Source organism: Vipera ursinii (genome assembly GCF_947247035.1).
Source record: "Vipera ursinii genome assembly, chromosome: 5".
In the NCBI taxonomy this organism is placed as follows: Eukaryota; Metazoa; Chordata; class Lepidosauria; order Squamata; family Viperidae; genus Vipera; species Vipera ursinii.
The window spans coordinates 68,706,947-68,729,793 of record NC_139518.1 but is presented as its reverse complement, the minus strand read 5'-3'; the positions used below and the strand labels follow the sequence as shown (position 1 = coordinate 68,729,793).

At 38.9% G+C, this 22,847-nt stretch overlaps 1 protein-coding gene across 1 annotated transcript in view; it reads left to right on the top strand.

Annotated features, from left to right (window-relative positions):
* CFAP46 (cilia and flagella associated protein 46) overlaps positions 1-22,847 on the top strand; it is a 97,073-nt gene that overhangs the window by 16,912 nt on the left and 57,314 nt on the right. Inside the window, exons 12-22 of the mRNA XM_083363311.1 lie at positions 647-875; positions 2,270-2,390; positions 4,408-4,531; positions 6,155-6,285; positions 9,608-9,753; positions 11,216-11,355; positions 12,925-13,137; positions 16,514-16,733; positions 18,049-18,198; positions 19,389-19,496; positions 20,802-20,980. Coding sequence (XP_083219437.1) covers positions 647-875; positions 2,270-2,390; positions 4,408-4,531; positions 6,155-6,285; positions 9,608-9,753; positions 11,216-11,355; positions 12,925-13,137; positions 16,514-16,733; positions 18,049-18,198; positions 19,389-19,496; positions 20,802-20,980 — 1,761 coding nt within the window. The remainder of the gene's footprint in view (positions 1-646; positions 876-2,269; positions 2,391-4,407; positions 4,532-6,154; positions 6,286-9,607; positions 9,754-11,215; positions 11,356-12,924; positions 13,138-16,513; positions 16,734-18,048; positions 18,199-19,388; positions 19,497-20,801; positions 20,981-22,847) is intronic.

The window sequence follows — 22,847 nt, the reverse complement described above, 5'->3', positions numbered from 1 at the left end:
GTAGACCTGGTGTCATTGGCATGCACTCCAAAACTCATTCCTCTAACAGTTTCATGTAGATACTAAATATATGATAGGATGAAAACCTGTGAGACACTATCAGGTCACAGGATAGGTATCAGGAGTTCCCCAACACCCCTTTCTGGATTTAATCAAACAGGTAGGACAACTGTCCAAAGATCACTCATTGGTTGGTGGTATTAAAAACCACTGAGAAGTCTAGGACAACTAGCAGAGCCTCACTTTCTCCATCCTTTTCTCAGAATAGGTTCAGAGTGACTGAAGTAGGTGACAAAAAATATATATATCAGATTAACCAAAGCAATGAAATCCCAGTTGAAATGATCCAAGTAATTAGTATCATTCAGGGATGTTTTGAACTGCCAGGGTCGCACTGCCTGATCATCTTTCCTATAATTAGCCTGTTTGAAACTAGCCTAATTCACCTTTAAATAACATTTATAGTATAGGTTAAAAAGCAATTACTATATAGGCCAACACCAGCTAATGAACTGGCAGCTGTGTTTTCACATTGTTGTGTGTAATGATAATAAACTAATTGTAATAGATACCTATTGCATAAGGAGAAAGTTTTTATAGACTATCTTAATCTGTGTACTTGAAAACAGTTATGGTTACTTCCTAGCATGTTGATTTTATTGCGTTGTCAAGTACATATGGAAATTGCTCGTATTGAAGAAAAAGCAGACAGAGTAGAGACTGCAATGGAACATCTAGAGAAGGCCATCAACCTTGATAACAATGGGCAGTACCATGAATACCTCAAAATGGCTTTCCATCGGCTTAGCTTAAACACCATGCTGTATAAGTCATTGGAGCGTCTAGAAGACCAAGCAAGTTTGATGATTGAACAGGTAACTGTTGGATATATTAGAGCAGGATGTGTTATTAGAGCATCAGTACAATTGGAAAAAAGGGACGCGGTGGCTCGGTGGGTTAGGACGCTGAGCTTGTCGATCGGAAGGTCGGCAGTTTGGCGGGTCGAATCCCGAGTGCCGCGTAGCAGAGTGAGCGCCTGTTACTCGTCCCAGCTTCTGCCAACCTAGCAGTTCGAAAGCACGTAAAAATGCAAGTAGAAAAATAGGGACCACTGCGGTGGGAAGGTAACAGCGTTCCATGCGCCTTTGGCGTCTAGTCATGCCGGCCACATGACCACGGAGACATCCTCGGATGAGCACTGGGTCTTCGGCTTTGAAACGGAGATGAGCACCGGCCCCTAGAGTTGGAAACGACTAGCATGCATGTGCGGGGGAACCTTTACCTTTACCTTTTACCTTACAATTGGAAAAAGCAGGATTGCACATGTCTTGAAAAGCTTTCATTTTAAGCTGTTGGAGTGCATGTCATGGTTCCCATAGAATGATGAAACCAATTAAAAGAACTTCAAGGCAAAGATTTCTTCCTAAGAGAACATTTTATTCAGGAAACAAAGTATCGGCACTTACATAGTTGAACCCAAGACTAAAGTTCCCTCCCCCTTGCTACAAAGTAACAAGTTGCAATTCCGACCCCAGAAAGGCTGTCATAAATCACATTCACCAATTAATCTAAAACTCGGGCTCTCCTCCCAACTTTTCAGCCCGCAAAAACTTTATCTAGAATTGACCTTGATGCTTATACAATTGCAATTGTTACGGCTAGCTCAGGGGTAGGCAACCTTGGCTCTTTTATGACTGGTGGACTTCAACTCCCAAAATTCCTGAGCCAGCCATGCTTGTTCAGGAATTCTGGGAGTTGAAGTCCACCAGTCATAAAAAAGCCAAGGTTGCCTACCCCTGGGCTAGCTAAACCAGCTCAGGTATTCCCTCTTCCCCCTCCTTTTTCATCTGAAATACCAAACAACGGAAGAAGAAAAACCCACAATGAAAGTAAAAGATGAAAATGGCTACAGTTTCTCAGTTTTCTTATCACACATATATTGTTGGGGAACCAATAAATGCCACCTTTCTTCCTCTTGTTTGCCATATGAGAAAAAAGAGAAAAGAGAAAAGAGAAAAGCCTTGGGTAGAGAAATGGTTGCTCCCTCGGTTTGTTGCTTTCCAGAAGCCAACAGCGATAGGTTGCAGCAAAAAAAATAATAATCAAAGCATGTCGTCTGGAAAGAAAAAACAAACAAACAGATGAAGGGGAAAAATATCTTGGAGGGGACATAGCTAATTGGGGTGGAGTCCTGAACCCAAATGTGTCTTCTTCATTGATCATGTTTTCTTGCATTTTTACCAATATAATTAGTCCTTTTTCTCTCCAGGCTAAAAAAGGAACCGCAAATGATAGTGTAAGGAAAAAACGCTCTCTGTTGGTGAATGCTGGCCTTGCATTAGCACCGGAGGCTTTTCAGGTTGTTCTTGATAGTGAAAACGAGGCTAAAGGTAATTTTAAGGTTTTGGGTAATGGCAAAATTAAGATATTTCATCCCCCTTTGACTAACCAGTTTGGCTTCAATGATTCCTTATTGCAATTGGAAAAATTAAATAATTTCCACGCCAGATAATTAATTTTTGAGAAAGCGCCATTAATAGTGACCTCCTCTTCCCTCAATAATCAGTTACAGCTTCTCACATTTAAAGTTGGACTGCACAACATGATAATTATGAGAACAGGAGCCATTTTCCTGCCTCTGATCTTCTCTTCGGGTGGAGCTATTTTACCACCGAACAGATCAGTTTTAGTTAAAAGCAAACATCAAAGGTAATACATCACCTTTGGATGAGGGTTTTTTCCCTTCACAGTCATGAACCTAATATGAGACTTCATTTAAGATCCTTATGGGCAAAAAGTATTTTCAAAATATTCCACTTAAATTGTTTATGGTAGTTCAATGCTGCAGAAAAATTTTGTTCCCTGAAGCCATAAGCTTTTCAGCAAACATTTTGCAAACTTTCTATATAAATTAGAGATGAGCTTTAATTAAAGAAAGCTGGTAAAAATTGGGAAGACTTGAAAAGATGCTACTTTAAATATTTGTACCATTTAACAGAGGATTGCTTGACTTCTGAAATACATCAATCTTGTGTGTATATGTGCGTATGTCAACTTTTCAATGTTTTGTAGTTACAAAAACATCTTGTCCTGTGAATTGTTTATGATTTACTTATTTGATTTTATTTATATGGCTGGCACTCTTGCAAAAACGACTCTGGGCAGTGTACAAAATTGAAGAATTAAAGCAATATAAATAACTGTAAAAACTCAAACCCTAATCTAAACAAAAAATAAATGGCATTTTTGTTACAACACACCACCTGGGCCTCACTAACTTCTCAGTTCTCGTCCCTGGGCACACAGCCAGGTTTTAAGTGCTGTCTAAAAGTCAAGAAAGTTTAAGACTTATGCTCAGAGAATATAGCAGACGACAGTAGGGAAATGGTTAAAATCAGTTCCTGTCACCTTAGGTTCCTTCTGCAAATTGTTTAAGGAAAGATGAAGCACATACCGAGTTTCTCCGGAAAGAAGACCTAGTCTGAAAATAAGCCCTAGCTTGATTTTTACATGTATGCCTAATATAAGCCCTAACCTCAAAATAAGCCCTAGTTAAGACCCCACCCACTCCTTCTCACTGTCTGGTTGTATGAGGTATTTATTTATTTTATTTTAATTCCATTTATATCCTGCCCTTCTCCGAAGACTCAGGGTGGCTTACAAGCTTAGGTAGGGCGAGGCACACACTTAAAAATCAAGCTAGCATGGGGGTGGGAGGATGGAGCTGCCCCATGTGCCCTGTACTTGCTTACCTCAGAGCCCCCACAGCCAGTCTTCCCACACCCCAACACCTGCCTTACCTCACGGCGGCAGCAGCAGCAGCAGCAGCAGGAGACCCGTCCAGCAGGAGCCTGCATGGCCACCGGCCCACTTCTTCTGGTTGCTGATGGCTGCTTGCAGCAGGACACCACCTGGCACATTGCAGCTACAGTTAGTCCTTGACTTACAATCACAATTGAGCCCAAAATTACTGTTGCTAAGTGAGACAGTTGCTAAGTGAGCTTTGCCCCATTGCAACCTATCTTGCCGTAGTTATCAAGTGAATCACTGCAGTTGTTAAGTTAGTAACACACTTGTAAAGTGAACCTAGCTTTCCCATTGACTTGGTTTGTCAGAAGGTCGCAAAAGATGATCACGTGACCCCAGGACATTGCAACTGTCATAAATATGAGTCAGTTGCCAAGCATCTGAATTTTGATTACATGACCATGGAGACGTTGTAATGGCTTTAAGTGTGAAAAATTGTCATAAGTCACTTTTTAAGGACTGCCTGTACTATACTATACTTTCTGTAGAACTTTTATATACCGATCGTTGTCCAGTACCTCAACTAACTATTGTGAAATAATTGTAGCAATACCATGAAACTAATCCAAACTATATTAAATTTTCTTCCTTCCTATTTAGTTCCCCCAAGTAAACATAAAGATCAAATTAGCTATCTCTGTGCAAAAGCAGAGCACCATGCTAGAAATGTAGAGAAAGCAGATGGACATTTGAAGAGACTAGGACACGAAAATGAAAAAGAAAGGTAATTACGGTTGTAGACAAATATTTTAAAATAAGCTATTTTGTTTCTGAAAAACTATTTTTTTCTTGATAAAACTACACCCTGGTGGCCACAATTTCCCTCAGATTAAATTAACTAGAGTGTTAATAAGTATTGTTCCTGTTTTTTTCAATCTAATATAATATTGCAAAGAAATTGTATAAAGGGACCCAGAATACTGAGCAGAGGTATTGGAAAGGGAACACAAATGGGATCAAATCTTTTGTATGGGGAGAATGCAACAAAAGAAAGATCAATGGACTGAATTCAGCTATGTCATGGATCTACCCCCACCCCTCTCCAGATTCAAGTTCAGAGGAGGAGGAGGAGTTTCAGTCTTTAGAGGAAAGCATGGAGCTGAGTATTGGTCAAAATTGGGGCTCAGAGGATGGAGCAGCCTCAGGTGGGTCAGTCGGACGAGGGACAGGCTAAAGGCTGAGGGTGGCAAGACACAGCTGCAGCAGGTTGACCAGGACGATCCAGGCAAGGACCAGGAGCAGCTGCTGTCCATTAGTAATGAGGAGGAGGATTCCAGGCCTCCTCCTGATCCAAGGACACATACAGCAGAGAGGAGACAGGCACAATGCCGGTCAACTAGACTATTCATGAGGAGGCAACCTCGCCTCTCATGAAGGTCTGCACTAGCATTGCCTACTTAACCCCCCCCCCCGAGGACTTGAGTGTTGCCGGAGCAATGTTTCATGCCTTGTGTACTTGTGCCTTGAATCCTGATCTGTTTGACTCCTGGACTGCTTTCCTGGACTTCATGTGTGCCCATTGGACTTGGTTGCCCAGTGACACTTGGCTGTACTGAGCTTGGAATCCTGACCAGGGGTGCTTTCCGAGGACCTGTTTGGTGGGTTTGAATAAACACCTGTAGAACTCTTACCACAGAATCGGACAACTTGCCACGTCCAACTCGCTGCAGCCAACTCGCCATGGGAAAACTTGCTGCAGGATAAGTTAACAATTCTATTTAATTACTTAAAATAAAGGAAAAAAATATTTAAATTTTTGCCATTCACATTTCATTCTGTCTCTCCTTTGGCATCCTTTCTTTAATGATTCTATTCTACTATTTCTTTGATATTACTGTAACTCTTGTCCTTCAAAGAGTTGGCAGGTTGGCTGTGGTGAGTTGTCCCACAGTGAGTTGGCTATGACAAGTTGGCCAGGGTGAGTTGTCATAGAACCCTCTTGCCGTACTAGGGGAGGGCGGGAGCGGGGTAGTACAAACTGGCAACGCAGAGAAAATATTCCTGCAGTGCCTCCCTATGGCAGATACAATTGCTCAGTGGCTCAGATCATTGTCTGGCTATACAATTCTAAGCTTCCTTCCTTTCTTCACATGAGGGAACTATGTAAGAGAGTGGTAAATTTTCCTATACACACAGACACACATATATATACAAATGCAAAATATGAAGGCAGAACACATGCTTACAGAAGTATATTTGTCCTCTTTATTACCTGGATACCTCCTTTGGCCCCTAATGGTGAACAGATTGAGAAAAAAAAATCAGCACATTATTTTTAGGAGTTTTATGTTTATATTTATTGTGCTCTTAAAAGAAAATGATTTTTTATTTTGAATCATTGCTACAGAATCCGCCTCTGGTCAGAAATAGCAAAAACCGCACGGAAGCAAAGCGTATGGGATGTTTGTCGGGCTGCATGTAGGTTCTGCCTTTTGTATGATGATAATCAAGTGATAAAGGTATCAAAACGTAAAAAATGTAAGTCTTGGTATTTGTGTGCAACATTATTTCATAATCAAGGCAGATAACAGAATCTCTTTTTCTTTATAGACGCAAGGGCAGAACCTATTCACTCATAGGATGTGCATTCAAATACTCAATTGCTTGGACCATTAAGATCTGCAGATTATTTTATTAGTTGCCATATAAATGAATATCTCCAATATTCCAAACAATTTACAGTGGCCCCAAGGAGATTCAACTGAAATCCCAAGCCTATCCATTTACCTTAACAATCATCTTCCCTTCTACTTTGTTCAGTCTTGCCAATAATAGTTTTTTTAGTCCATCATCTACTTTTATCACATCTCCAAAATATGTGAATTTCTGCTTGCTAATAATACCCTCAACTGAGTAGTTAGTGGGGGCGAGGGGGCTTGTACTGGAAGCCTCATTTTACTTTTCAGATGTTTGAAAGATATAGAAAGCCTGACACCTGTGAGAATGGGCTTCCTTCCCATGGTTAAGCATTCATACAGATTTTTCAAACCTCATTGTTAATGACAAACAATTGAAACCAGCAGCAATTTTCTCAGCCTGAAAAGTGATGCCTCTCCTTAGAGCAAATTTAGCACCAGGCTACACGTGTGTAGACAGAAGAAAACTGCACCAGATATGGTTGGAGATTCAATTGTAATTCCTGAACTGGTACCAATTACATCTGAAATAAACAATTAGTGGTTGTCTTAATTTCCATTACCATCAGATGACATACACCAGGGAGTAGGCAACCTTGGCTCTTTTATGACTGGTGGACTTCAACTCCCAGAATTCCTGAGCCAGCCATGCTGGTTCAGGAATTCTGGGAGTTGAAGTCCACCAGTCATAAAAAAGCCAAGGTTGCCTACCCCTGGGCTAGCTAAACCAGCTCAAGTATTCCCTTTTATGACTCATGGACTTCAACTCCCAGAATTCCTGAGTCAGCTATGCTGACTCAGGAATTCTGGGAGTTGAAGTCCACCAGTCACAAAAGAGCCAAGGTTGCCTACCCCTGACATACACGTTCCATTTTGTGGGGATGGACATTATTCCATTTACATAGAAGTTCCAACTGGCATTTAAATTTATCTAAATATTTCAGCCAGGTTTTTATGTTTTTTCTGGCACTAATACAGAGTTGGTTTGCCAGTGACTTCATCTTGTGTATTTTAGGGTTCCTTTCCCTAAGCAAGTTAGTTTCCCTCATTTCTTCGGAGCCACACTTACCTTCCCTCTTGTTGTGAATTACTTTTAGCTTCACACACACACACACCCTCTCCTCTTTCAGTTTTATTAGGACTGATGGCCTAATTGAGAGCTCATCTTCTATTAGCCTCAAACTCAGCATCATTGGAGATACTGATCCCTCCTATCACATCAAGGTGCCAAACCTCTGGGAAGATACAGGTAGTCCTCGACTTACAGCAGTTCATTTAGTGACCGTTCAAAATTACAACTTGAAAAAAGCTACTTAGGTCCATTTTTCACGGGACCTTGCAGCATCTCCATGGTCACATGATCAAAATTCAGATGCTTCACAACTGACTCATATGACGGTTGCCGTGTCCCAGGGTCACGTGATCCCCTTTTAAGACTTCCTAACAATCAAAGAAATTAAAAGACGCTTGCTCCTTGGAAGGAAAGCCATGGCAAATCTAGACAGCACACTAAAAAGCAGAGATATCACCCTGTCAACAAAAGTGCGTATAGTCAAGGCTATGGTCTTCCCAGTTGCAATGTATGGCAGTGAAAGCTGGACCATAAGAAAGGCTGAGCGCCAAAGAATTGAAGCCTTTGAACTATGGTGCTGGAGAAGACTCCTGCGAGTCCCTTGGACTGCAAGGCGATCAAACCGGTCAGTCCTAGAGGAGATCAATCCTGACTGCTCTTTAGAAGGCCAGATCCTGAAGCTAAAACTCAAATATTTTGGCCACCTAATGAGAAGGAAGGACTCACTGGAGAAGAGCCTAATGCTGGGAAAGACTGAGGGCAATAGAAGAAGGGGACGACAGAGAATGAGGTGGCTGGATGGAGTCCCTGAAGCAGTAGGTGTGAGCTTAAATGGACTCCAGAAGGTGGTAGAGGACAGGAAGGCCTGGAGGAACATTGTCCATAGGGTCGCGATGGGTCGGACCCGACTTCTCAACTAACAACAACAACAACAACAATCAAAGTCAATGGGGAAGCCTGATTCACTTAACAGCCATGTTACTAACTTAACAAATCCAGTGATTCACTTAACAACTGTGGCAAGGAACGTTGTAAAATGGAGCAAAACCCACTTAACAAATGTCTCACTTAACAACAGGAGCGTTAGGCTCGATTGTGGTCGTACGTCAAGGACTGCCTGTAGTGCAATTGAAGCAATAAAAGTATGCTTAGAATACATACATCCTAGTGTCCTCACTGTTTCAAATATGTGGATGCTTCTAAAGACTTTATCAGGTTTCCTCACAATTAGGAGGGAGTTTAGGTGTATTTACCTAATTGTGCTAGGAGACCTTTATGCTAAGGTCACGAAGATCTAAGCAGAAGTAAAACAGAATAAGAGGATATTTGTGACCTTGCCCTGACTATTTTTTAAAATCATCACTTGAAAATGTCGGTTTGATGCTATTATTTGCAGTCATTGGAAGAAGAAATTTTTTAGTACCACTGCTAAAAGTGTTTCTTCTTTTTTAAGTCAATGTGACGTTGACGATTAATAGTTTCGTTTGGATGCCAGCAACTTAGATTGCCTTAGAACAGCATTGCTAATATGATCTGGGCAACAAAATTCCACATGAGCAAAGAGATACAGTATAGGAAACCCTCTGCACTCATCTAATTCTTGTTGGATTTGCTTTTGCCCTCTTAAGTGTGTTTTCATTGAAGATGAGACCTGAAGGAAATGTTGCAATACAGGTAGTCCTCGACTTAGGACCACAATTGAGCCCAAAATTTCTGTTGCTAAGTGAGACATTTCTGAAGTGGGTTGTACAGTGGATCTGGCTCCCTCATTGGCTTTGCTTGTCGGAAGGTCACAAAAGGGGATCACATGACTCTGGGACACGGCAACTGTCGTAAATATGAGTCAGCTGCCAAGCGTCTGAATTCTGATCACGTGGACATTGCAATGCTGCAACGGTCATAAGTGTGAAAAATGATCATAAGTCCCTTTTTTCTGTCCCGTTGTAACTTCAAACAGTCACCTCCAATCAGCAGAACTGTGCTTCTGTCAAATTCTAAGTTAGCCAATCCTTCACAAAGAATTTCTAAAATGTAAAAGTTTCAACTAAAGGTTCACACAAAATGTTAAACTAATGCATTTTATGTGTCTTAGTGGTGAAGAAAAAAGGTAGTGCAACTACAACATCTGATGATTCTGAAGGAAATATATTAAGAGAGTCACCGGTGCCGATCAAAGTATTTTCTTTAGAAAGAGATCTGCTTAGAACCTTAGCAGAAGTAAGGTGTATCAATGCAGAGGTTAGTAAATTATACAACCGTGAGATAATTTTAAAGTCCTTTTAATGCATTTGGTATAGGATACTGATCTTCATTATTCCAGCTTGTTTACATATTGCTGCTTTTTATTGAGAAAGGGTATCTAAGAAACACTGGCCAACAGTAAAAAAAAATGCTTATAATGTTCGTCTCCTCTATGCATGTAGTTTTGTATTTAAAAAATTACACCAATTGGGTTTCTTATTTCTCATTAACTACTGTTTCATGGGGATCATGCTTTTCAAACAGACTGTCTTGGGCCTTAGGGTAGGACAGGCATGTAAAAACTCACGACATCATGTGACGTGTCGCAACATATCGGGACTTTTTCCCCATTGCCGGCAATGGGGTAGGCAGGATTTTGATGTGACACATCCGGCCCATGGGCCGGCAGTTTGACATGACTGGCGTAGGAGAATTGAAAGGTTAATCTCATAAAATTTTACATGTTCTGCATGCAAGGAAATATCTTTTCCATTGTGAAAAACAGGAGCATGGACTCATATTTTGCTACACTTCAGCTCTTAGAAGTCCCATTCAGCATGACCGACAACAGACAATGCAGGGAGCTTATTTATTCATTTATTTTTATTCTGCCCTTATTTTTACAAATAAGTTAAGGCGTCCAACATATCGAACATACTGTCTTCCTGTTATTTTCTCCACAACAACAATCCTGTGAGGTGAGTTGGGCTAAGAAAATATGACTGGCCCAAGGTCACCCAGCTGGCTTTCATGGCCATGGTGAGACTTGAACTCATGGTCTCTTGCTTTCTAGCCCTGTGCCTTCACCATTAGACTAAACTGGTACTAGACCAAACTGGAGTTACATACCAATATCTGTAGAATGCAAGTTCCATTACTATTCAGTCTACATAAGAGTTTATATAATTGAGGGTTTTTTTGTCTTAGCATCTGAACTATTCATACATAATGTATCGGAGGATACAGCTGAAATTAAGCTTCTACTGCATTTTATATTACGAAACAAAGACTAAAATTCTTATTTTGTTATAATATAGGTTTAATTCAAATATAAAAGTTTTTTTTTTAAAAAAATCATTTATTTTTTCAGCCAATTTGGCTCCCTGTGATGTGTGACTATGAACTGATTTGCTGAAACTCAAGCATTTAGGATTAAGTGAGGGTTTTAGATCCTGAAATATTCTCTAAGTGAAATAAAATAACCCAGAACCTCCAGAATCAGAATGAATATTTCTTGCAGCTAATTTAAAATTAATCATGGAAGGTTTTTTTCCCCCCCTTACAGGCAATGTAATTGAGAAGTAAGCCTCCAGCTTTAGCTTTGCTGTGGCATCTGTGCATAAGAAGAAAACATAAGAATAAGAATAGTCTATGTCTACCACTAAGAACTTTATACAGTTTTGATCTTTTTATATTAGTGCATTGATAGTTGTTTTCTTCTCCTGGTGTCTGTATTTAGGCTACCATTCAGTTACTAAGAACAGAAGGCGTCCAGCTCAATGATTATCCTGTCCTCCCTGTAGAAGGAAGCACACACACTTCAGGATATTCTCAACATTCAACACAAATTGGAAAAGAATCAGAATGGAATATATACAGGTTGTTTTGAAGTGCTATTACCTGCTTTGGTTGTTTTGGGTTTTTTTTAATGCCAGTTTGCTTAGAGCTTTATAGGTTTTTTCTTTCTTTCATTCAATTGTGTCCAATCCTTGAAGACTGCCTGGAAAAGTCCCTGCAATTTTCTTGGGAGTGTTTTTCAGAAATGATATCCCATTGTCTCGTTCCTAGGGCTGAGGAAAAGAAACTGACTCAAGGTCACTCAACTAGTTTTGTGCCTGAGACAGGACTAGAACGTACAGACTCTGGGTTTCTAGCCTAATTCCTTAACCAATTGAGTCCATAGGACAATACCAGCACTTTAAATTGTACCCTTAAATGTTGTGCCAACCAGCAACCACTGCAGGGCCTGCAAAATTTGTATTACATGTTCCCAGTGCCAAAAGCCAGTAAGTACATGGGACACAACATTTTGGATCAGTTGCGATTGTAGCATTTATGAGTTAAATATGTGGGCTGCTTCTTCACACATTACATTAAGACACAAGATCCAAAGAGTGAGCATTTTCTGTATCTCTTTGCTGACATCTAGTGGTTACCAAGATATTTGCAGTCCCTAACTGGAATAACAGAATAATAGAGTTGGAAAGGGACCTTGGAGATCCTTCAGTCCAACCCTCCGCCGAAGCAGGAAAACCCACACATCCCAGAGAAATGGCTGTCCAATCTCCCCTTAGTCTCCTGGAGCCTGGAGGTTGAAGTCTCATGATCTATTATGAGATTACTTTCTAAGTAAACTTATAAGATTACGCTACAAAAGAACCTTAGAACAGTAAGCAGGGAATTTATTTTCACAATTCTATGGCACCACTATCAAAGACTTTTGCAGTTTACATGTAATATAAAACCATTTAAAACACTGATTGTATAGATTTCCATAAAAAACCATTTGATAAGGATCATCCATACACAAATACACAAACAATAAAAAATAGAAGTTAAATATGCTATAATAAAATGAAAATTGGGTGAGGCTTTCTGCAACAACTCCATCTTTAATAACTTCTCTGACATCAACAAAGAGGAGGATAGCCTGATCGCTACTACGAGTCTGTCCTACAACTTTGGCCATGCAACTAAAAAGCTGTGGTTTCTTGCTTCGTCTCTTCAAAACTCCTGGAAATGTCAGATCAGTGCCCTGTTAGATCTTACAGTAATCAAGATGTTACTGAGTGACCTCTTTATATGTAGAATAGAAGCCAGGTGTCAATGGGAAATGATTTTTTAATGAGATAAACTATTAATAATATATGAAAATGGGGTAATTATATATGCATGTATGCAAATTTATATTGTGTATAAATATAGGAGAACATAATGTTGCATGTTTAAGGTCTCCAAAAGACATCAGAGGAAACAGAAATCTTAAGGCTAGTCTATAGAAGAACTTTATGATAGTACATTATTTGAAAATAGTTACATTTCATAGTTTGGGAAAAAATAATTATGTTTCAGATATTTTCCTGACCATACTATATAGAATGGATTGTTTTCTGTTTCGTTCCCTTTTCTTTTTGGTAATTTTAATAATTCAAATTTCTACCTGTTAAGCAACTGGATAAACCACTTATCTCAATATGCTATGGAAAACTTTCTACGAGCTGTCAAAATTGGAGAGGAGTTAAATGAAGCCTGGATTGTACATAATACAGTAGCGTATGTGTTAAATCACAATAAGCATCTGATTATTTCGAAAAGGCAAAGAGAACTTGTTGACCCCCTTCAAATCCTTTTCAGTGCTGTTAAGAATATTGGGGCCTTTGGGTAAGTTTTACAAGAGTTTAGTTGGATGTTTGATATTTTTAAGGTTATTAATAAGAAAGTATAACTTTTAATGGCCTTTTGATGTAAGAACATTATTGGTTTAAGATACATAACAATGACATTAACAAGTCAATCTTTTTTTACTAAGGCAAGCCTTTATAGTTCTCCATTTTGAAATAATGTGACTTGTTATTATTGCTGGCTGATAACACTGGGTGTTTCTGCACAGGTAGATCCTTAAGTGCTCAGATCTCTCATACTATACGTATATTATTTTTTTCTGACTGTGATACAAATACTTTTAATACATATATTTACATAAATAATCTTAGTTCTTTTTCCCCCTTTTCATTATTGCTTTGCTTTATTTATGATATTCATATATATTTATATATAATTAAAGGTTATTAACACTCAGTTGTTTAAACAGCTAAGAGTAATGAGTATTGAGAAGAGAGAAAGGAAAATATTCTATTTTTATTAGTTACAATTTAGGAGTTGAGTTTAGAAGTTGAGCATAAAAAAGTATTTATTGCATAATAAAGTTTTGATCTTAAACTGATTACTTAATATTAAAATATTCAACAATTTTGAAATCCTGTGTGTGTGTGTGTGTGTGTGTGTGTGTGTGTGTGTGTGTGTGAAAGGAAAAAAACAGATAAATGAGCAAAAGTGAAAAGACTACTGGATTTCTGACTTCCCCTTTTTAGGCACCTGCTAATTTGCAAGCAATATTTGTAGACATTTAGGCCTCCTTAGAAGCCAACATTTCTTGCAACATAATACCTTGTTATAATTTTTTCATCTTGTTCCCCCTTTCTTTTGAATCTGAATCTGTTTACATTCCAGCTGATTACTGTAAGTGCCATGCCTCCATGCAGACAAAATATTTTTTTCACTTTTTACTGTACATCTTATGCTGTACTAGGCTTAATAAATAGCCGATACATAAATAGAAAATATTTAAATAATGAACATGGATCTAAACTAAAAATAATTAAAGAACTATAGAAAAGAAAATATCCAACTACCAGTATCCTGGTACTGCTAGTGTACAAAATTAAACCCAAGTAAGAAAAAAGGAAGGAAGGAAGGAAGGAAGGAAGGAAGGAAGGAAGGAAGGAAGGAAGGAAGGAAGGAAGGAAGATCTCTTATAACTTCCAGTTTGGTTTAAGTTACTTCTCCCAACACTTGGAAATAAAATAAAATAATAAGTTCTATACTAACAGCAACAACTGTTAAAATAAAAATAAAAATAGGAAGTTTGTTATTTATCTGATAAGCACAGAGTCTTTGAGAACCACGAAAGACGATGAACTTGTAAATTTTCATCCCCAAAAGAAAGATAGAGGATTATTGGATACAATCCTATTACTTTCCAAAATACATTCCAAATCAAAATACTTTCTTAAATTTAGTTCATGCAAAGGCAGATCTGAGTAAATTGTTATTTTTATCTCCAGGATATTTCAAGCAGGTAGTTTGTCTTAAAAGTTGTAAAAAGTGGTGTCTTGATGCTGAATTTCAAAAACTATTAGTTGTCTATAAGACATTTTGGCTATTAATCTGTGAGCACTGAGTATCTCAAGTCTAACATTGGTTGACAATGAGCCAATATCCTGAATATGTACTTCTGCTGCACCCCCTCCAGACGCAAATTATTTGGCAAGGGGTTTCTGCTAAGCTACTGATATTTGCCGATTTGTAATTATTTATTGTGAAATTGTTTTTTTTTACTTCAGGTTTAAATCTGAATTCATGAGAAATGCTAATAATTCTTTTCCTTGCTTCCATATGTTTAACAAGTTAAAGAGCTTGAGTTCATATATTTTCCAAGATATGCCAACATCCAGATTTGCTTCATCATTAATTCAAGACTGATTACTTCTTCCAACTGAGATAACAAGCATCAGGGCTCAGTATAGCTCTGTATATAATCTGGCAGAAAACCATTGACCTCTCTTTCCTGTCCAGAATTACAGTTAAATGCATAAGAGTAAAGCTGGAATAGCGCTCTTGGCTCAAGATGACTGAGAAGAACCATCTTCTTTATTTTACATAGCATATCGTTAAAATAATGCTATATCCCAGTTAAAGCATACTGAGAGTTTGGGCATAAATCACTCACTAATTTGCTATCTATATGAGCAGATTCACCTACAGAGTAAGAGCAAGGTTAACATGAAGTCCAAGCATTTTTAATTCACTATTTTATTTATAGATAGCATTTTAAAATATTGGATAAGTCTAATGTCTTTCTATTTGCAGACTCTTAAGTCTGGAAAAGAAAGATGAGTTTTCCTGTTTTTTCCATCTCCAAATTATTTCCAGGGTTCCAATTACTTACTCAAAAGGAGGAAAGTCCTTTGTATTTCAACCCAAATGCTACTGCTGTTTAATTGCTGTTAAAAAGTTGAATTACTATACATTTGTCTCTACATCGAAATGTCTAAGTGACTTACACCAGCCAATAGATTTTACTTGATATCAATAAAGGATGGTTCCTGGATACTTCATCATAGCCAGCTCTCCCTCTTCACCAGGGAAGGATTTACTCTTGTCCCAAGACTTGAGAATATTGACTAGGAAATGAATAGTGTTCATTCCAGTGTTCATTCCATTCATTTCCTTAGGGCAGGGGTAGGCAACCTTGGCTCTTTTATGAGTCATGGACTTCAACTCCCAGAATTCCTGAGCCAGCATGGCTCAGCTTGGAAACTCTCCCTTTCCCCTCAGCATGGCTGGCTCAGGAATTCTGGGAGTTGAAGTCCATGAGTCATAAAAGAGCAGAGGTTGCCTACCCCTGCCTTAGGGCTATAGTTCATTAATTTGTTCAACTTCTATCCCACAGCTGTTAACTGATTACTGTTACAATGATATACCATCTTTTTTTCTTTTTTCTTTTTTTCCTCACTTTTTGGTTAAAGCACTTTCTGTGTGGGGTTTTTTGCTCTTTAATTACTGAAGAAGTGCTCTGATTCATTCAATTTTACCATCAATTTTTTTTAGCTATGATATATTATTTTTTTGGAAAATTGTCTATACTGTTTTTGCATGATGGAGTTTCCATCCCCCCCCTTTTTGTACCTATTGGCAGTGTATTAGGTCTGTTGAGCGTACATGACAGAGCAGGAAGACTATGATATTACTTGAAATATAAATAGTAGTTATGGAACTGAAGGCTGTACAAATAGGCAGTATTCAGAGACTGATATTCTGAGGATGGAGCTACCTAAACAAAATAAATAAATACCAGTTGCACATCTGTTCCATGTTTGGTACTAATGAATGCATATCTTAATTTGGCATGGTAAAGCGCTGGTTTATAATATTAACTTTAAACAATTTTTCTTCCTCTTGATTTGTTTTGTTTCAGGAATACTACTCTTTTAGTAACATTATGTAATGCTCTGGCAAGAGGGCTGATTCTTCCCTGGATTCCCAAAATTGTTTCCAAAACTGATGAAAAGAAAATTAATGAGGAAGGGCCCACCAAACGTAAAAAGACTGCTTTAAAAGGACATGATAAATCATTCACTGCTCTAATTACACCTGTGGATCCAGCTGGAATCCACGATATTAAAGCAGCTGTAGAGGTATATTTTTTATCCTAATGGTTTTCTACATCAGAATAGGTTACACATGATTAAACATCTTCTTCAACCTGTGTGGACAGATTGACGATGTATGGTTGACTGCCAGTTCATTTTAGAGGTTGACTTCATGAAGTAGCTACAGTGTTAATGGGTATTCTTTCTTTCATGGAATATGTAAGCATTTTAATTGGAAGCAGAAGAAAGGGCCAAATGACGAAGATGTCTCTTACAAATCTAAGAATCTGAACTTTGGCTGAAGCCAAGCAAGAATGAGTGGCTTTGGGTGTTTGGAGTTCCTGGTGCTGGGAACCTTCCATCAGAGTTGTGTTACTACTTCATATAGGCCCGGTGGGTAATCTGGGAGCAAGATGCTGTGACTAGGAGGGTTTTTTTATACCTTCAGATGGTGTACTAGCTGCGCACATTGCTAAACCAAAAAGTCTTGCTCACTGTCACTCATGCCCTCATTACCCTCTCATATGGATTACTGCAATGCCCTCTATGTTGAAGAGCATTCAGAAGTTTCAACTTGGGCAGAATGCATTAGATGGCATTATTTATTTGGCACACGTACCAACACTATCCATGAGCTGCATTGGTTGCCAGTGTGCTTTCAGATGCAATTCAAGGTGCTGGTTGTCACCTTTAAAGCTTCATGGCTTAGGACCAGGTTACTTGAGGGCCCTTGTCTTTTCTCAGTTGTTTCTGCCGTCCACTCTGATCAAGCCCAATGGCTTGTTTAGGATCCTGCTGGCTAAAGAATGCCTGTTGGTAGGCCAAGGAGACATGCCTTTTTTTGCCATAGCCTCCACCTTATGGAGAATTCACCTTCCAGGGACCTCCAATCCTGCTGGCCATTCATAAGGTCCTAAAGATCTGATTCTGTGCCCAGGCCTGAGGCCCCAGCGTGCGCAGGGACCCACCTCTTGGATGTATAAGTTATTTGAGTGGATGTTTCTTGGAGGCTTTGTATTTAACTTTTGTAATGTTTGTCATTTTTATTTTATTTTATTTTAATTCTGTTTGCTGCTCGGAGTCACATGTTGACATTGGCTGCCATATAAATTGGATGGATGGATAGATGAATGAATGAATTGAATGTTATTTGTTATGTTGTTGTGGTTAGTTGTGAAGTCGTGTCCGACTTCGTATTACTTATTGGCAAACCAACAATGTTAGTTTATTTGATGGGAGAGCTTTTTATCAGTAATATAGATAGCCCCTTCTCCATCTCATGCTCCCCCAAATATATTAATATGCCTCTGCATTAGTTTGTTTTTTTAAAAAATAGCGTTTATAAAATAATTTCTTTTAGGTCTGTGAATTTGCTATGCATTTGCCTACTGGAAGTGCACCTGATGAGCCTGTACCTATTGCTATGCGTCAACAAGTTATTGCAACTTGGGTAAAAGCCAAACAATTACTTCAGCAGCAGATTGGGAGGTGGCATGGATCTGAAGAGGAGGTATCCATGCTTTCTATCACAGTGTAAAAAAGCAGCCTTTGGATAGCTGAGAGTCACAGCAGAGAGATGGTGGATGATGATGCAGAGTAGACAGAGGCAGTATTTATTTTCTTTCTCATTCTAATTTATCTAGTTTTCTTTCTTTTTTGTTGGAGGGAGGTGTCCTTTGTGGTATAAATTACCTTAAGCCTAATTTAAGCACATAAACCATGTTTTAGTGCTTCTCACTTCAGAACAGAAGGAAACTATGTCAGGTATTTTTTGACAAGGTGGCTACCAGAAAGGGGATTTGGGGGATAGCATGCTGCTTGCGAATATCAAATTGCTCATCCTCATAACACCAGGGAGAACCAGTTTGAAAAAGAGAACTCCAGTCTGGGAATTTCATTTTACATATATAGATAGACCTTAAGCTTGGCTGTATTCTCACACAGTCAGTATAGAAAAGGTAAATGTTTCCCTGTCCAGTCTTTTCTAATTCTAGGGCTCAGGGCTCATGTCCGTTTCTTGGCTGAGGAAGCCAGCATTGCCTGCAGACATTTTCCATGGTCATGTGGCCAGCATGGCTAGATGCCAAAGGCACAGAGAATGCTGTTTCCTTCCCATCAAAGTGGTGACTATTAATCTACTCACATATGCATGCTTTCGAACTGCTAGGTGTGTAGACATACATACGTATATATGCCCTACTAAATATGAATATCTGAACTTGAGGATTCCAACCAGGATTATCTCAACTTTCTCCCAATGTGATCCTCATAACACCAGTTACCTTCATTTTTGGTAAAAAAAAAAATAGCATGCCTTAAACCCTGCTTAATCTTCATATGTTGCCAAATTACCAAAAAAACAAGTGCTTCTATTATATTAGTGCCATGCACCCTGTGACTCAGATGCCAAAAATTATTTGTAGAAAAGCACAAAAAGATTGCCCCTTCCTATAATAGAATCTATTTTTTTCAGAATCTGAGGCCAAGTTCTCACCAAGGGGAGATGTATTTGTTAATCTTCATTTGGGTAATATCATTTTAGATTGCAATTGAGTTGCATGATAGATTGTTCTATGAAGTATATTAGAGAAGCTAGATTGAGTCTGAATTTGAGATGTCTATAAAAATGTAAAGTGTATATTTGTACTTATTTAATATGATGCCTTGTTATCTGTTGAATAAGTGTTTCTTTCTATTCAGGGTAATGATGATGGGACAAGTCCCATGATAAAAGTTTTTATTGGCCTGGAAATGTATTCGTGCAATGGCTTGAACCTTATGGATTTTTTACTTCCCAATTTGTCTCAGGTATTTATATTTCTTCCTCCCCTTTCTCCTCCTTGTCCTTTTGTCATAATAGTAGTAGCTTTTTATAAATTAGTTAGAAGGCCACATCAAACTCAAAACACAGAGGCACATCCAAAACAATAATTCTACTTCGGTGTATTTATTGGGCCCACAAATAGAATAACCCACATTCATGTTAAATGTATGAAAAAGAATTAAACTTCAGTTTCTCAGACTGCTATTTTACTGTGGTTCAAGTTAACCAAAGCTTTTTTTGGAATGCAAAGAATGGGGATGAAGGGTAGGGAAGAAAAAGTAGATCTGGGTGAAAAGAGCAAAAGATTCCAGTCAGATGACTAATATGAATAGCACAATCAGACCATGGTTCTAATGAATGTTGGTATTGTCATAACCTTGGTCTGATTGCAGACCCACTCTCACATACAGATAGGGTGGTAGAAAAGAGGTTTTTTCCCCCTTTCTTCTTTCTTTTCTCTCCCATAAAGGGATTAATAGCAATCCCTTGGGTTTCCATGGCTCAAATAATCAAGAGAGTGGTTTTACATTTTATCAATATTTTGAATCTCTTCAAAAAAAACATACTGAAACTTTCCTTTTTTAAACCTGAAAACATTTTTCCTCTTTAAAACTGGAATACAGTACAATTCAAAGGATATATTTTCCAAGTAGTTACTTCGCTCATGTCTTAAATTTGTTTGGTTTATGGTAATTATAGCCCACACCTATAAAATGACCTGCAACACAGATTCCCAAGCCAGAAGCACTTACTGTATCAATATCAATTTTTTTTCCTAAATCATTCTTTAGAAAAAGGTACAAGTTATTATTCTGAGACACTGTAGACTGGAGGTGTTGAATATTAATGTTATCAGTTCATGAATCCATATACATATATAAAGGTAAAGGTAAAGGTTCCCCCGCACATGCGTGCTAGTCGTTTCCAACTCTAGGGGCCGGTGCTCATCTCCGTTTCATAGCCGAAGAGCCAGCGCTTGTCCGAGGACGTCTCCGTGGTCATGTGGCCGGCATGACTAGACACCAAAGGCACACGGAATGCTGTTACCTTCCCACCGTAGTGGTCCCTATTTTTCTACTTGCATTTTTACATGCTTTCGAACTGCTAGGTTGGCAGAAGCTGGGACGAGTAACAGGTGCTCACTCTGCTACGCGGCACTCGGGATTCGACCCGCCAAACTGCCGACCTTCCGATCGACAAGCTCAGCGTCCTAACCCACTGAGCCACCGCGTCCCTATTATACATATATATGTACATGTATATATATATATTTATCCACTTCCTTGTAGTTGGTAAAAATGGCTCTGGAATGCAGTTGGTCAGATTCGCTTGTACAGCTTCAGACGCTGACCAGGCTTATGCATTTTGCACATAATCTCCATGACCATGAGCTGGTGATAACTTGTTCTCAGAAGATTTTGGAATTGGGTAAAGTGCCATTTAACACAGATCCAAAGAAAAAGGGAATGTAAGTAGACAAGTTACTTTTAAATACTGAATTATATAAAAAAGCAACCTTGCATAATTCTTGATCCCTTAGCTGCAGGTTTCCATCCACCCCTCAAAAAAATAAAACTCTTCACAATGATCCCTGTTTCATTTGTAGCTATAATTAAATAATGTGTCACTACCAGCATTGACTTGGATTAAGGCAGTTAGGTTTCAAGGAATCACGATCAGAATCCAAAGTTAGTAGAAGAGACTTGAGTAAATATGGAGTCTTTTGCCTTCCCTACCATGTTTGTGGTCATTGTCCTTTAACCCAAGCTCCTGAACAGGGGTTCTCGCTGGAAGGAGGGGGACCATTTTTCATGTGATTTGGGGAAAGAACGGAGCAATTTGCACAACAGGATCTTTGTGTTCTTATTCCCTCTCCTAAAAATGCCTTCTTCCCCAAAAGAAGGAAGGATTGTGATATTCAGCTTAATCATTTCACCTACCATACTGAGGTGATGTGAATTCAGGCTTCTTTTTAGAGTTCTAGAGGGCTAAATGGCCCTCCTAATTTGCCTAACGAGAGGTAAGAAAGGAAGAAATAATTTTCTGTGGTGATGGAATCAGATGTAGAAACTAACTCTGAAATCTGATGTCTAATCACCAGCATCTTACTATTAGTTAGGCTCTCCCTCATTACAGCTGCAACAGTTCTTTTCTCTGATCTCCATAGTGTTATTTTGATTATTTTGCTCTTTAATATTATTTTGTGTGAAATACTTTCGAGCTTTCAATTAAATTTCTGGGTGGAAAGCACGTTCAGATTTTTATAACTTTTAAAATTCACTTTTAACTCAAGAGGGCTTTTTATTCTGTTTATCACCTTAATGCATAGTGAATCTTTCCATTAAAGTAGCAGTACTCGAGGAGGAAAACTGGTTTCAGACTTTTTTTTTTAGAAACGAATTAAATAGAGCAATACTGACCTCTAATGGATACAATTATTATACTATTATATTGATGTACAGTAATGTTGAAAGCAGTTTTTTGCCAGTTCCACATGCTACATACAGTAGTTGTGTAGCTCTGCGCTGGCGATATCTTAAAATGAAAGCAAGATTCAGACTAAAAGTCTGAGTTAGAAGGGACTATATAAATCAGACATGTCAAACACAAGGCCCGGGGCCCGGATCTGGCCCGCAAAGTGGTTTCATGCGGCCCGCAAAGCCATCCTGGAAACAGTCCCCACTGCCTTGGCCCTGGCCCAGAGACCCTCCTTCTGCCAGAGACCCTCAGATCTGTCCCACTCCTGCCCAGGCCCCCATAGGCACCCTTGATGCGAACGATGTAGAGCTGGCCACGCCCACCCAGTAGGCCATACGCACTCTAGCCACGCCCACCCAGTAGGCCACACCCACCCAGGCCATGCCCACCCGGCCCCCTGAGGGCAACCGCAATGCTGATGCGGCCCTCAATGAAATTGAGTTTGACACCCCTGATATAAATCATCAGGTCCACCCTTCTGCTCAGTGCAGGAATCCAGTAAACCATTCCTGGCAACTGGCCATCCAGACCCTAAAAATCTTCATCAAGATGGAGCATATGATATCACTGTTCTAGGCAGACTGTTCCATTGTTTAATGTAATGTTCTCAGCTTCAGCCTGTTGGTTCTTACCAGTTGTTTTGTTTGTTTCAACAGAGAATAGGTCCACATGTGACCACTTTTTAAAAATTCCCTCTCAGTCTTTTGCAAGCTAACTATGCTTATCTTCTTTAACTATTTCTTCGCCGGATTTAATTTCAGATTCCTTATCATCCTTTAGTTGTCCTCTAAACATGCCGCAGTTTCTCCATGCTTCTTTTAAGATGCATAAGTGTGAAAAGTGGTCATAAGTTACTT